This window comes from Colius striatus, chromosome 4, assembly GCF_028858725.1.
Source record: "Colius striatus isolate bColStr4 chromosome 4, bColStr4.1.hap1, whole genome shotgun sequence".
Taxonomy (NCBI): domain Eukaryota; kingdom Metazoa; phylum Chordata; class Aves; order Coliiformes; family Coliidae; genus Colius; species Colius striatus.
The window spans coordinates 86,131,137-86,143,493 of record NC_084762.1 but is presented as its reverse complement, the minus strand read 5'-3'; the positions used below and the strand labels follow the sequence as shown (position 1 = coordinate 86,143,493).

The 12,357-nt window shown below is 50.1% G+C and overlaps 1 protein-coding gene across 1 annotated transcript; it reads right to left on the bottom strand.

Annotated features, from left to right (window-relative positions):
- Window positions 1-428: 428 nt before the first annotated feature.
- Window positions 429-6,027, bottom strand: TRIB1 (tribbles pseudokinase 1). The gene is made up of 3 exons (XM_061995962.1): window positions 5,579-6,027; window positions 4,809-5,101; window positions 429-2,736 (listed from the first exon to the last, which is right to left on the bottom strand). The coding sequence occupies exons 1-3, from the start codon at window positions 5,888-5,890 to the stop codon at window positions 2,268-2,270; spliced, it is 1,074 nt and encodes a 357-aa protein (XP_061851946.1). The 5' UTR covers window positions 5,891-6,027; the 3' UTR covers window positions 429-2,267.
- Between the last annotated feature and the right edge of the window lie 6,330 nt (window positions 6,028-12,357).

The following is a 12,357-nucleotide window of genomic DNA, read 5'->3' as shown; positions in this document are numbered from 1 at the left end:
ATTGCCACACATGCAGGTGCAGAGTGACATGCTCACAGTGCCACAGCACAATTCTGCTCACAGGGCACAGATGGAAATGAATGCACGTGCTGAAAGGCAAGAGGCTTTCTGAAGTTCAGGGGCAGAGCTGCAACTGCTCTCCTCCTTGCTTATCGGATGAACAGGATACCCTGTTTCACGTAGCTCTGGGGACATCTCAGGCCCTTTCCACCCCCCACAAGAGGCAATAGCCTGTCCCCTGTCCCCAGTCATCTCCATGAGGTTACTCCCTGGGCAGAGCTGGGGGAGTTGGGGCTCAGACCCCGGCACGTGCAGGGATCACAGACAAGCTGATCTTCCTCTACGTCAACCCCCTTTTTTTTTCAGATTAAACCAAATGTACTCAGGCTGTGTTCCTCTTGAGACACTGCAAGAACTGAGGACAAACATTATGAAACCAAGTTTATTAAAACTTTCTACAAGTCAGACTTTATCATCCAGGTTTCCACATACATACACATATTTACAAGTTGGACATAGTGTTTTTTAGCTTTCCTGGCAGAGTTTTCTACCAATATATACAAACGTACTGTTTCTCATAGAAGGGTTAAACTGTATCACAGATACAAATGTCAAGCAATCATGAGAGGTTTAGTGCAATGGAGAGCTGTAGCGCCCTGCTCTTAATGCTCATGATTCTGTCAAGTTAGTATTGCCAACAAGAATTCACATTAAATCGCTCTTCGACGTCTCTTATTAGGAGAAAGCACAACAAAACAAGGAAACGAAACCCCAAACAGTAAGTTATGTACAAAGTACACAGTCCATGAGGTATACATGGCATTCTCGCAACGTGTGGTGTGGTGGGACTGCAGCTTGCCGAGGGTTAACCCTTAAAATGACTTCACTCTAACTGTGCCGGATCAGGGGGCACATGGACCAGGGGACACACGGACCAGGGGACACACGTGTTACCCACCCCACGGCCACCTCGGAAGCTGCGCTCTCGCCTCAGGCGAATGGATATCTCTTTGCACAAGCCACCGGACACAAATGTGAAACGAAGCACAAGTTTTAGGCAGGACTAAGCTTTACTTACCCCCAACCCAGGCAGCTAATGATTCAGATATATTAATTATCCACGTACAATTGGAAAGACTATGAACAATCATGCAAAAAAAAAACCCAACCAAACCAACCAACCCAATTTTTTTAAGGGGAACAAAAAACCCCCAAAGCTGGAGGCAAACGACATACCTGAATAATCAACTAAGGGCATATGGAGATTTTACTCTTAAGACTAACTTTTTGAGGGGTGTTGAGGGGAAGAGTAGAGGAGATGTGTTGTTTTTAAGAGTTGAGCCCGTAGGAAAACACGACGGTGTTTAAATGTACTGTACAAGATGCCCCTTCTCATTTCCCAAGGGAAGGCGCCCCAGCTGATAGTGTTACGGGTCGGTAAACGGATACGCTTTGGCACTCGGAGCTAACGAGACCTGCTACTTGACAAGCTCGCTGAGGGCATCAAGTGAGCCAGGCTACACCACGGTAACGCGAGGCTTCAGTCTATTTAAAATGCTTTCCTGGTCAGTGAATGGAATCGGAGGGGATCCGTCTGGGAGATCCATCGGTGCCTGCTTTGGAAAGAGCCACAGCGGTGATCTGTCTTACAGGTGGACCTTGGAGCTTTCCGCCTCTGCAAGCAGGATCAGCTGGAGGAGCGGCAGCGAGCGGGCAGCTGGCCATGGCGGGCAAAGGCCTCCTTCCCTCGTTAAAGTGTGCTCACAGTCAGAAAGCTGCTCTGCGAGCTGGCCGGTGCAGCACGCCGGGCTGGCTCCCCTTTATACCCATTTCTGTCACATTTGCTCAGCTGGAGGCCTCCCCCACTGAAGCGTTGTGGTCATGGCTCTGTACCACCATAGCCACTGTTGAGAGAGCAGACGGGGCTTCATTTCTGTCTCACACCTCAGCAGCCATGAGGCTCTGCAGCCGAGTTACGACCCGGTACACCGGTGAAGGACAGGGGAGGCAGGAGAAGAGCGGGTGGCTCTGGCAATGCTGCACGGGGCCTGCAGGGTTGATGGGATGGATCTGCCCGCAGAGCAAGAGGATGAAACGCTGAGCACGCTCAGGGAGCAGAGATCTATGGGTTGGCGTTTATTTTCAACGAGGTCACTTTTCTGACCATACTGGCACTTCAAGATGCTGTTGAGTTTGCAAACGTGGAAAAAGGAAACCCTAGGAGGATGCCGGTGGCAAGGACCACCGAGGCCCTTGAGATTTTGGGGTTAGCAGAAGAAGGAACTAATATCGTCACTGTCTCCGTGGTATTCTGGAACGATTTGATCCGAACTTCCCGTCTCCTGGTCTGTATATCCAGGCTCCAAGACTGCCTCGAACCAAGGGTGAAGCAAGATCTCCGGAGCAGTGAGTCTTTCCGAGGGCTCCCGCCGCAGCAGGCTGCGAATGAGGCATCGGGCTTTGGGGGAGACGTGATCGGGAATACAGAACTGTCCACGTCTGATTTTGGAAAACAGGGTGCTAGGGTCCGAGTCATGGAAGGGATAGCGTCCCACCAGCAGGGTATAGAGCATCACTCCCAAACTCCACACGTCGGCCGATTTTCCAGAGTAAGTCCCTGTCGTGTTTAGGATCTCTGGGCTGACGTATGCCGGGCAGCCGTGCTTGTCTGAGAGCGCGTCATCTTCGCCTTTGATGATGTGGGTGTCTTCCAGGCTCTCCAGCCGCAGCTGAGTCCTAGGGAGGGCAGGAGGGGAGGCCAGGGGTTAGAAATAGCAACGGCACAGCTAAGCACAAGCCAGCACAGTGAGCTTCCCGCCGCAGCAACCCCTGCTCCCCTTCTCACATGGGCAAAAAGGAAAGGAGAGGGAACACTTAAATTTGCAGTGGAGATGTTGCCTGGGCTCCTCGACTTGTGTACAGGGAGTGGAGCACTGCACATGGGGTAGGTGCTCAGCGATGCTGGCTTATTTACCAGGGCTTTAACAAGAGAGGGCTCTCGAGGAACGTCAGCAAGTCACCCTCTGTCTACACAGGCTGTGCTGCAGCTGCCGGAGTTAATGGGCTGTGATGCATCCCACACAACACACGGCTCACACAGCACCCAGCTGCGTGGTTTTGCAAAGGGCAAAAGTCCAGCTCCCCTCCACACTTGCAGGAATCACTGGCTCTCCTCAGTTTTGTCTGTTATTTTTAATTCTAGTTTTATAATCATTATTCTTTTTGCCCTTCTGGAGTGTACCCTGGCAGACAGCATCTCCCAGCTGGTGATGGGAGCACCCCAACCGCTCCTTCGGGGGGGGGGAAAGGGGAGCTCTGCATCAGCGAGGAAGCCATCACTCGCCCTGGAAGGGCTCTGCACTGTCTGGCAGCCCCGCTCGGGTGTAGATGCGTTGGCTGCAGCCTGTCCTCAGCGTGACCTCGCCAAATACCCATTGGTTCTGCAAACGGAAAATATGACTCAACGAGAACCGTGGGCTCAGGATTGGCTGTGGGAGCCCTGAAACTGCACCTGTGCCGGAGCCGGAGTCTGCCTGCCATTGCTTAACCCTCTTCTTGCCAAATGGGATGCACATGACACTCGCCTGTGCAACGCGTTATTTCCAAATGAGCGAGACTGTGTGCAATGTAACATTTCAACAAATGTTTCATCTTCTCATGGGCGGGAAAAGCTGCAATAGTTTCCTTCAAAGGAATTACTTTCTTTGCATGTCAACATACGGTTGTTTCTGTTACAGAGGGGCAGAGCTGGTTAATTTTCTTATCATGTTTTATAAACGAAACCCTGAAGAAGCGTTAGCCCAGTTTGGTTGAGGGTTTTTTGTTTCTTCTTTAAAAGCATTTTCTTCTGCTTCAGTAATATCACCTCCAGCTTCACCACACTAAGCACAACCCTATTTCATCTTCTACTTATGGGGTTTTTTTTAGCTTTCACAGGATAAGCAACTAGTCAGAGTTGGTTTTGCTGATTAAAAATGTACTTCTGACAGTGCCATGTGTGGTGAGGAACTACAAGAGCAGCAAACAGTCCAGGGAAATACTGAATTATTTCCCTAATCAGTTTAACAACTAGATTTTTTATCTCCTCTGTATAAATCTAGGCTTTAGGCTAAGCTTTACCAAAGTGCTTCTTCCCAAAGCAATATTTGACCGTGTCCCACCTTCCCTTTTGCGTGTGCCCACAGGCACAGAGGGCACAGAAAGTACCCTGGTCGGTAGCAGAACGGGGATAAAAGCCTCAAAGGACACGGGTACTCTCTAGTTAGCTGAGTAACGCAGGGGACTTCAGCGAGGAGACTCCTTCCGAGCACCCCTCTCCCAACCATGGCTCTGCCACGGGGCAGCTCTCCCCAGCACAAGGAGGGACCAGAACCCCAGCCCCTCACACCTCCTGCTCCCTCAGATGGGCCATTCCCCCTCCCCAGTCCATCACCTCAGCCTCCCTCCTCTCCTTCTCTCTGCCTTTTATTCATTCCACACTGAATGAGAGGCACACATGACATCTTCTGGCACAAAAGAGCATCCAAACTATCGTCCCTTTGCCTACCAGCAGGCTTCACTGAACTTCTGCTGAATGAGAGGAAGCTCCTGGCGAGCTTCCTCTCTTTCATCAGTCGAGATCTAACTAAGTGTGTACCGGTGAGATCCGTCACCTACTACACACACGTGATGGGGACCTACTCAGATTGCGCACAGCTGATGCCCGGCCGACATGGCTGTTTCCACTCCCTGGGACACTTTTTGCGTCTCTGGACGTGGCATTCCTCCCTCCCCACTCACCCCAGGGCTGGCTGGTGGCAACCACTTACCTTTCTTCATTAGAGAAGACAAATTTCCTGAGCTTGAGGTCACCGAGTACAATAGCTGACTGGTGGCAGTGAGCTACAGCAGAGACGATCTGCTTGAACAGTCGGGCAGCCTCCTCTTCCCTCAGCCTTTTGCAGCTCCTCACGTAGGAGTGCATGTCCCCAAAGTCCTTTTCAAAGAACACATAGGCCTTGGTGTCCCCAAGGATGACTTCGACGACCCCGGTGATATTTCTGTGTGAGGGTAGCTGAATGTAAGGCCGGATCTTGTCCTGGTAGTGTTTGAGGGGGAACACCTGTAAAGAGGAAATTAAACCCAAATTCGTGCTCAAGGGCGTTGAAAGCAGCCGCTCGCGTAGCAACTCTCCTCAAACAATGACGAGGGAGCTGGAGGGCAGCCAGGGCTCGGCAGGAACACCGCTCGCAGCGGTCACTGAGACCCTTCCTGCTCACTTTATATTGAAAAGGGTGAGGGGGGGGGGTGGATGGGGGATAATAATCCACCATCCCCAAAGGCTTTTGATAGAAGGTATTCCGAGGTAGTTCCAGCGCGTCTAAGTGCCCTCACCGGCCGGACATTTCCAGCCGCGGGGGTGGGGGGAGCAGCAGCGGGGAGGATGTTTTTTGCAAGGCATGTCCGCGGGTGGTGGAGCGGTTCCGAAGCGGCTCGCAAACACCGGGAGGGCACGCATACGGACACACGAGACACACAGAAAGCCACACGAGAGACACAGGCACAGCTCCCCCCAGCCCCGTCCCCGCTCCGCGCTCACCTTGCAGCGCAGCTCCCGCCCGGAGCTGACGCTCAGCGCCCGCGACACCTGCTCTCGTTCGGCCAGCGGCAACAGCAGGTAGGACGCGATCAGGCTGGGACCCGCCGCCCCCCCGCCGGCGGGGGAAAGCGGCGGACACGGCGAACCGGGAGCGCTGAGGCAATCGGGGGGTCCGCAGGAGTCGGCGGCCAGGCGAGGGAGTTTGGCGGCCGGCGGCGTTTCTTCGGCGGGGCCGTCGTGGAGAGGTTGAAGGCGCTTGGCCGGGGCGCTGCGGCAGCGGGCGGCCGTCAGGAGAGACGCGGGGCGGCTCATGGAGGGGAGCGGGCGCGGAAGGTTGTGGGCTTTGGGGAGGTTTTGTTGTGTTTAGGAGCGGGAGGTGAAGGTTTGGCGCATCTCCCCGATGAAAGCTCGGGTCGCTTCCACCATCTGCTGCCGACTCCGTGCTAAAGTAGTTGGAGGCTTTAAAAAAAAAAAGAGTATATAAAAAAAAAAAGTGATTCTCCACCTCCTGGCCCTGACGCACGGGGGAAATGGGAGGAGGGAGGCTCGGACACGCCTGCTCCGCTCCGCCCGATGCTTTCCGCAACGCCGGCACCCAGCGGGACACGCAGCCAGGCGGGGCGGCGGGTCCCCCGCCGCCCCGCCTGGCTGCGTGACCCGCTGGGTACCGGGGACGCGGTGGGTCCGAAGCAAGGATGTCTCACCATCATCACCCTCAGCACCCGGGGAGGTCACCTCTTACAATTGCGGTTCCCCATCTTGCACACCCACAAAACCAGCCCATAAGCAGAACGAGCTTTCTAGACAACAAGAAAGTCACCGGTACTGAACGATGAGCAACCCCCCGCCCTCTCCATCCCCCCCCCCCCAAAAAAGGGAGGCCTGGAAATGGCAGCAGTGGGTCGATCCAGTGCTGCTGGCGTGTGCCGCTGGGAAACTGTGCCAGCAATTTCCAGCGTAGTGCTTTCGAGACAGCGGCGCCTCGTGTGATGTGTAAAACCCAAAAAAGTGGTGCCAGGGTAATTGTGCAGAGAAAGTGAGCCTAGCTCCACTCCCAGGAGCTTGACACGTTTGCCATGGCTTCTCCCCAGCCCTGTTTCTTGCTTTTCACTAATGACTAAACGATGCTTCATCCCAAGGTTCGCATCACAGAGCTGTTGTGCCTTAACTATGGGTTGCCGATCAGCACAACTTCCACGGGCACTGTCAGAAATACTTTGCACTGGGTGTTTCCCCTGTTAAAACTATCTGGTCTCCAAAAAAGGAATAGCATCGAGAGCGAGCAGCAGCTGAAGTGACCTGCGAAGTGCAGAGTTGAGCTCCAGCAGGCTCAAAAGTGGGGGGGTTTAAAGGAAGAGTAAATAGATGTGCAGCCAGGACTGTTAGTAAACGGGAGGAAAGTGAGAGAAAACCAGACAACAAATCATCCCTGGAAAAAAATGCAGACAGCTGTAGTTTTGACAAGAGCGCTTCAGAAGGAAACTCTCCAGCTTTTCTGTTTACATACATGCAAATTTTCGGTAATTCACAGCTGAGGCTTCCCTAATAACACAGGGAGCCTGCCTGTTGTTATTCTGCAGGATCAGCTCCTGTCCCTTTTTGGTTTTGCCTAAGTCTGGTCTGTTCGAGCAGCAGCGAGGGCTCAGGATGGTTCCCCCCAGCTCTGAAGGCCTTGGTGCTGTGCAGGCAGGTATTTGCTCAGATTCCTGACAGATAACTGCACAGCAAACCCGTGCATGCCTTCAGCTACTTCTAGTGTATTTTAAGAAACACATGAAACTCTTGTGCGGGATGAGTCATAGCATAGCAGTCCCATTAATGCATTTAAACATCAAATGCATATGCCATAAAGGGATATCCCAGGGCCTGTGTTTTCCTTTCCTTTCTTTTTTTTCTTCCCAGAAATACAATTCCGTTAATGTCTGCAGATTGCTTCTGAGCGAGTCACCACAGCTCTCAAAGCACGCTGGTTTATTTTGTTCCTCTCATAGGTAGAACATGCATGAGGATCTATCAGACCTTGGTTTTACTTTTCCCTTCCTGGAAGTTTTAAGATCGGGAGGCTGCTGCTGGGCTAATTTAGCTGGTGGGATGCTGCATGTTTGGGCTGCTTCCTACAGCTGAGATAGCGTGAGGTGGGGGGTGTCAGTGTTTTGGGGGACAGGGGAAGGGTGTAGACACACCACCACAGCAATGAGCCCACACAAACATAGCCATGGGTGTTATTAGCATGTAACGGCATCCCCTGTAGCCTCCTCAGACTGAGACGCAGAGGGAAGCTGTCAGCATAAAAAACACGTGGTGCACTTGAGGTAAGTGCATGCTTTTGGTCCTCACCCTCCTGCAGATCCTCCTCTTTCAGCTCCTGTGACACTCACTGTCCCCACAGAGGAGAAGGGCCATACTGAGGATTGTTGGAAGCTGTATCCTTCACCTTCTTGGCTTCTCGTCCCTTTAATGCCTCTGAGAGGCCACAGCCAGTCACCTTATGCTGGCCCTGTACCACGAGGGCCAGCACAGGTGCTTGGTTCAGGCTACTGGCAGCCAAATGGAGGATGGCACCCACTGATCCTTAAGAAGGGCAAAAGGCCCCCCTTGCCATGTTATCCCCTCCAAAAAAAGCCCGATCTGGAAGGTTAGAGCAAGCACAGAGGTGCACACACATTGCATCCCACAGTCTTTGCCACAGGCTCCTGGTATCTGGACAGCCTCCTCTCCCAGGGATTCCCCAGACTTTATGCTCTGTGGGGCTGTCCCTACTAATTGGAGTGCAGAAACTGGGCATACAGTCCCCAAAGGCCAGGAAAAGATAACCTCTGGGTAATTCATCCCAGAATTGCTTGTGTATGTCCTCTTCCAGGTGACTCTGTAGACCAAGCTTCATCTGTCTACTGGTGGCTGAGATGAACCCAAGCTTAAACTTCCCAGGTGTCAGTCAGGTCTTTGCAAAATGCAGGAAGTTCCTGAGAGAAGAAAACCTTCATTGCTTCTTTAAAATGCCTTTCTTAGAAGGCTTTTTCTCAGGTACCCAAAGCCTAAATGTCAGGAACAAACATATAGTGGCAATTATTGACCAAGCTGATAAGCCTCCCTACCTGTTCTCAATCTTATGCTCTGGGTATGGACCATAAGAAAGGGTCCACATCCAGACTGCTCTCCATCCTCACTAAATTCATTCCAACATGCAGAGTAGAGAATTGATTCCCACTTTGGCTTTTATATTTCTCCTAATTTTGCCTGATGCCCAAACCAAAAATAAAATGAACCACTTAAAAGGCTGAAACTTGTCCTCCTTACCCATCTCCATCAGTGGTTGCATGCAAGGCTGGCTTGGTTACACACCCGTGCAGAGGATGGGAGGAACTCCAGGAAGCGGTTTGTGAAGAAAAGAACTGTTGCAGCTTTTCAGTACTAGAAGATTTTTGCAGAATACCACATTTGCCATCAAAGTCTCTTCTTCATTGCAGGTCACGCCACAGGCTTCTAAGTGTCCAGGCATAGCTCCTGCCTTAGTCTCCTCCTGAAATCAAAAGCTACTTGGGGTCTTCCTTCTATTCCCTGTACAAACCCTTCGTCATTCCATCTCATCCTCCCCAAAGAAAGACTTTTTGAGGGGGCTACCTGTTTAGCATACATTAGATAAATACTGGCATGGCAATTCTCAGCTGTGCCTGTGGTGACTTAGAGTCTGAATGGCCCTGCAGTCCTCCCAAATGAACCAAGGCAGTGTAACACATCTCCGATGGACAGCACTGTAAAGCAGTATGGAGCGCACAGATCAGTGCAGAATCACACTTACAGACCTAACTTTGGGATAAAGCATTGCCTCTGGATGAGTCTCTCTACCCAAGTGCTGCAAAAATTAACCTCTGAAAGCCAGCAAACTGTAAAGAACCCAAGAGCCAGCCTTAGATGCTCTGACACAGGCCTGGTACCAGTGAGGTCGGGCAGGGATGGCCTTTGGGAGTACAGATCGGTAGTTTGTTCTTGGCAAACAAAGTGTAACAGGTGTGTTACACCTGTTGGCAAACAGAGTGTAACAGGTACCTTCCAAATGCCCAGGAAGTGTGAGGAGCTCCCAGTCAAAGGACTTTACACAACCATTACAAAAGGTGGATGTTGCCTTGGAAAAATACGGTCTGAGCAAGGAGGACTGCTTGCTCTCTCTCCTCTTCCTGGAGTCCCAGCTGGGACTGGAGCAGAAATGAGATCTTTTGGGACGTGTATCTCAGATCTGGCATGTCCCAGCACAGCGTAGAGCCTTGCCCAGCACAGATTGGCCAGAGTTGTGGCAAGTTGAATGTTGCTCTTCATATATTTTTTCTCTTTTTTAAAACAGACTAGACCAGCACTATTGCATCTGCTAGATAAAGACTTAAGAATCCAGAACTTCTGGTGGCTGGGCATTGATGTCCTCTCTTCCTGGCATGTAATTTTATTTAAGGCTATTTATGTTATGTGGCATTCAAGCATCTACCTGTCTCACCCTCAGCCAGTGCCTGCACTCACCTGATGGGCTGCTTTTCCTCAGATGCTCACAAAATTATCTCCACTGCTCCAGTTCTCTGACCCTTTATCTTTGTAACTAGAGCAGCCAGAGGCAATGAGAATTGTGTAACCATCTCCCCACTTCCCAAGTGTTTGGGACAGGTCTGGTAACTTTGATAACACGTCTCATGGGATACACAGAGTAAATCTCTGTTAGATTAGGCCACTTATAAATAAACTGGCTGCTTGCTATGGGAAGAAATTAAAAAGCTGTGTGACACACAAACACTTCAGCTAATATTGAACTGTCAGGCAAATGATGAGAAATAAATATCCTTCTTTTTCAAGTTCTTTGAAGCCATGTAACAAACCTTAAATTACTGCCAGACTGATAGCCAGCAACTTAAAACCAGGAGGTCATCCATAAGGTAATAGTGTACAGAATCACCCTGCACAGACAGGGCTCAGAGTACTTGTGTGCCCAGGTGATAAAGAACTTAAAAGTCATGTTTTTCATAGCAGGAATGGCATCTGTGATAAACTCACAACCACCATTAGACGCTGTGGGACTCAGCGGCAGATTCACTGTTAAGATATAAAACACATGATGAGCACGTAGTGACATCAAAAGAAGTGCAATGTAATGGTGTTCAGATGTCTCCCCTCAAGCCCACACAGACACTGCTCTGAGGGCTGCTGTTGCTAGGATCTCTAAATAATTCCCTTTGATAAGCTAGTTGTTATCAAATCCAAGGAGTCTCATGAGCTGCACCTCCTGACTTTGTTCCTTTGTGGCGTGAAGAGCATGAAGGCTTCTTCTGTTGCTTGAAAGACGTGTGAAGGTTCAGGTTTTAAACCTCAAATCCTGTTTTTACTTCAGAAGTTGATTGCACAAGCAGACAGTGAATGAGTGTCTCTCCATTTCCCTTGCGGTCAGAGAAGATCCTATTCATACTGAGTTTACAAGCAAACACTTCCTTTGGTAAGCTTCCCATGCAACTCAATTCATGTGTATGCTTTCAAGCCCTGTCTTCGAGCCTGGACTGACATGGGAGTAAGTGAGTGAAGCAGGCTCTCTCCTCAGCCCACCGCAGCATCCTGCAGCATTCTGGAATGATGAAACACACTGTGATGTCTGTATGTTGCTGCAGTCCAGTTAAGTTGCTGAGGTTACTCATGCACCAAGAGGCAAAGTACATACATGGGTATCCACCGTATGATGTACACACATCCCAGGATTTTATTTCTTAACAATCAATCTAATGTTTTTGCTTCTTCTAGTTACTGGCTGGCAGCCTAGAATCTGCTGGCACCTACACAGAGGATTCTCCTCTGAGCATTGCTGCGACCACATTGTGTGTTTGAAGTCATATGTATTAACAGTAAGTACTTTATGACCAGAAAATAAATCATTATTTATGGAAGACTTGGAATCTGCAGTCAGTACTAACCTGTACTTGTAGTGAGGAGCCATCAGCTTAAAGCTTTGGCTGTAACAAGAGACAGGAAGACCCGTCCTTGGGTAGTCTTAACATTTTCCACTCCAGGAAGCCCCCTTCCTAGGTGCATGCTCTTCACTGTGTAACAGAGCACCAGCCGTTATGGAAATGCTCAGTTAATGAACTACACAGTACATCAAGAGCCACACATGGAAGTTTTTAGGGAAGGTGGAGATTAACGTTCACTTGAAAATGCAGTGGAAGTTAATAAAGCAGCACAGTGAATTCTAAGCTAGTTTTGGCCACAGTACTAGAGCTATTACCGAGAAAAATGTCATGAGGTACTTGTGACCACAGGTAGGTAAGACTTTTGTCATCAGCCACTCATGAGGAAACATGACTATGCCCAAGAAGACATTGTCTAAAATAAGGCAGTGTGTTGGCCTCAGCTGTTGAGTCATCGGTATCACTTCCTTCAGCCCCTGCTTTTGCTCCGGGTATTTCTCAAGGGAGCACTGACCTAGCCTAGTCTTTTTGATTCTTCTAGAATGAATAAGATCACAGCTCTGGAGCAGTAATGATGAATATGTCCTTGATTCAGAGGAATGTGCGCTCCTTTTAGCACAAGTGTGCTAAATCTTCCATGAGATGCCTGCCTGATTAGTTTTTATCTTTACACGTCATGGCTCCACTGATTTGAAAACTTCAGAGTCTCTAGTTGTAAAATGGAGAATTTTGCTTCACAGGGAGAATCTCATCAAGTCAGAGAGCTGCTTTAATGGTTTGTGCTTTGGGGTACCACTGAAAGCTGGAGCATATATATCTCTCTTGCTTTTATTTTAATGTTTGATT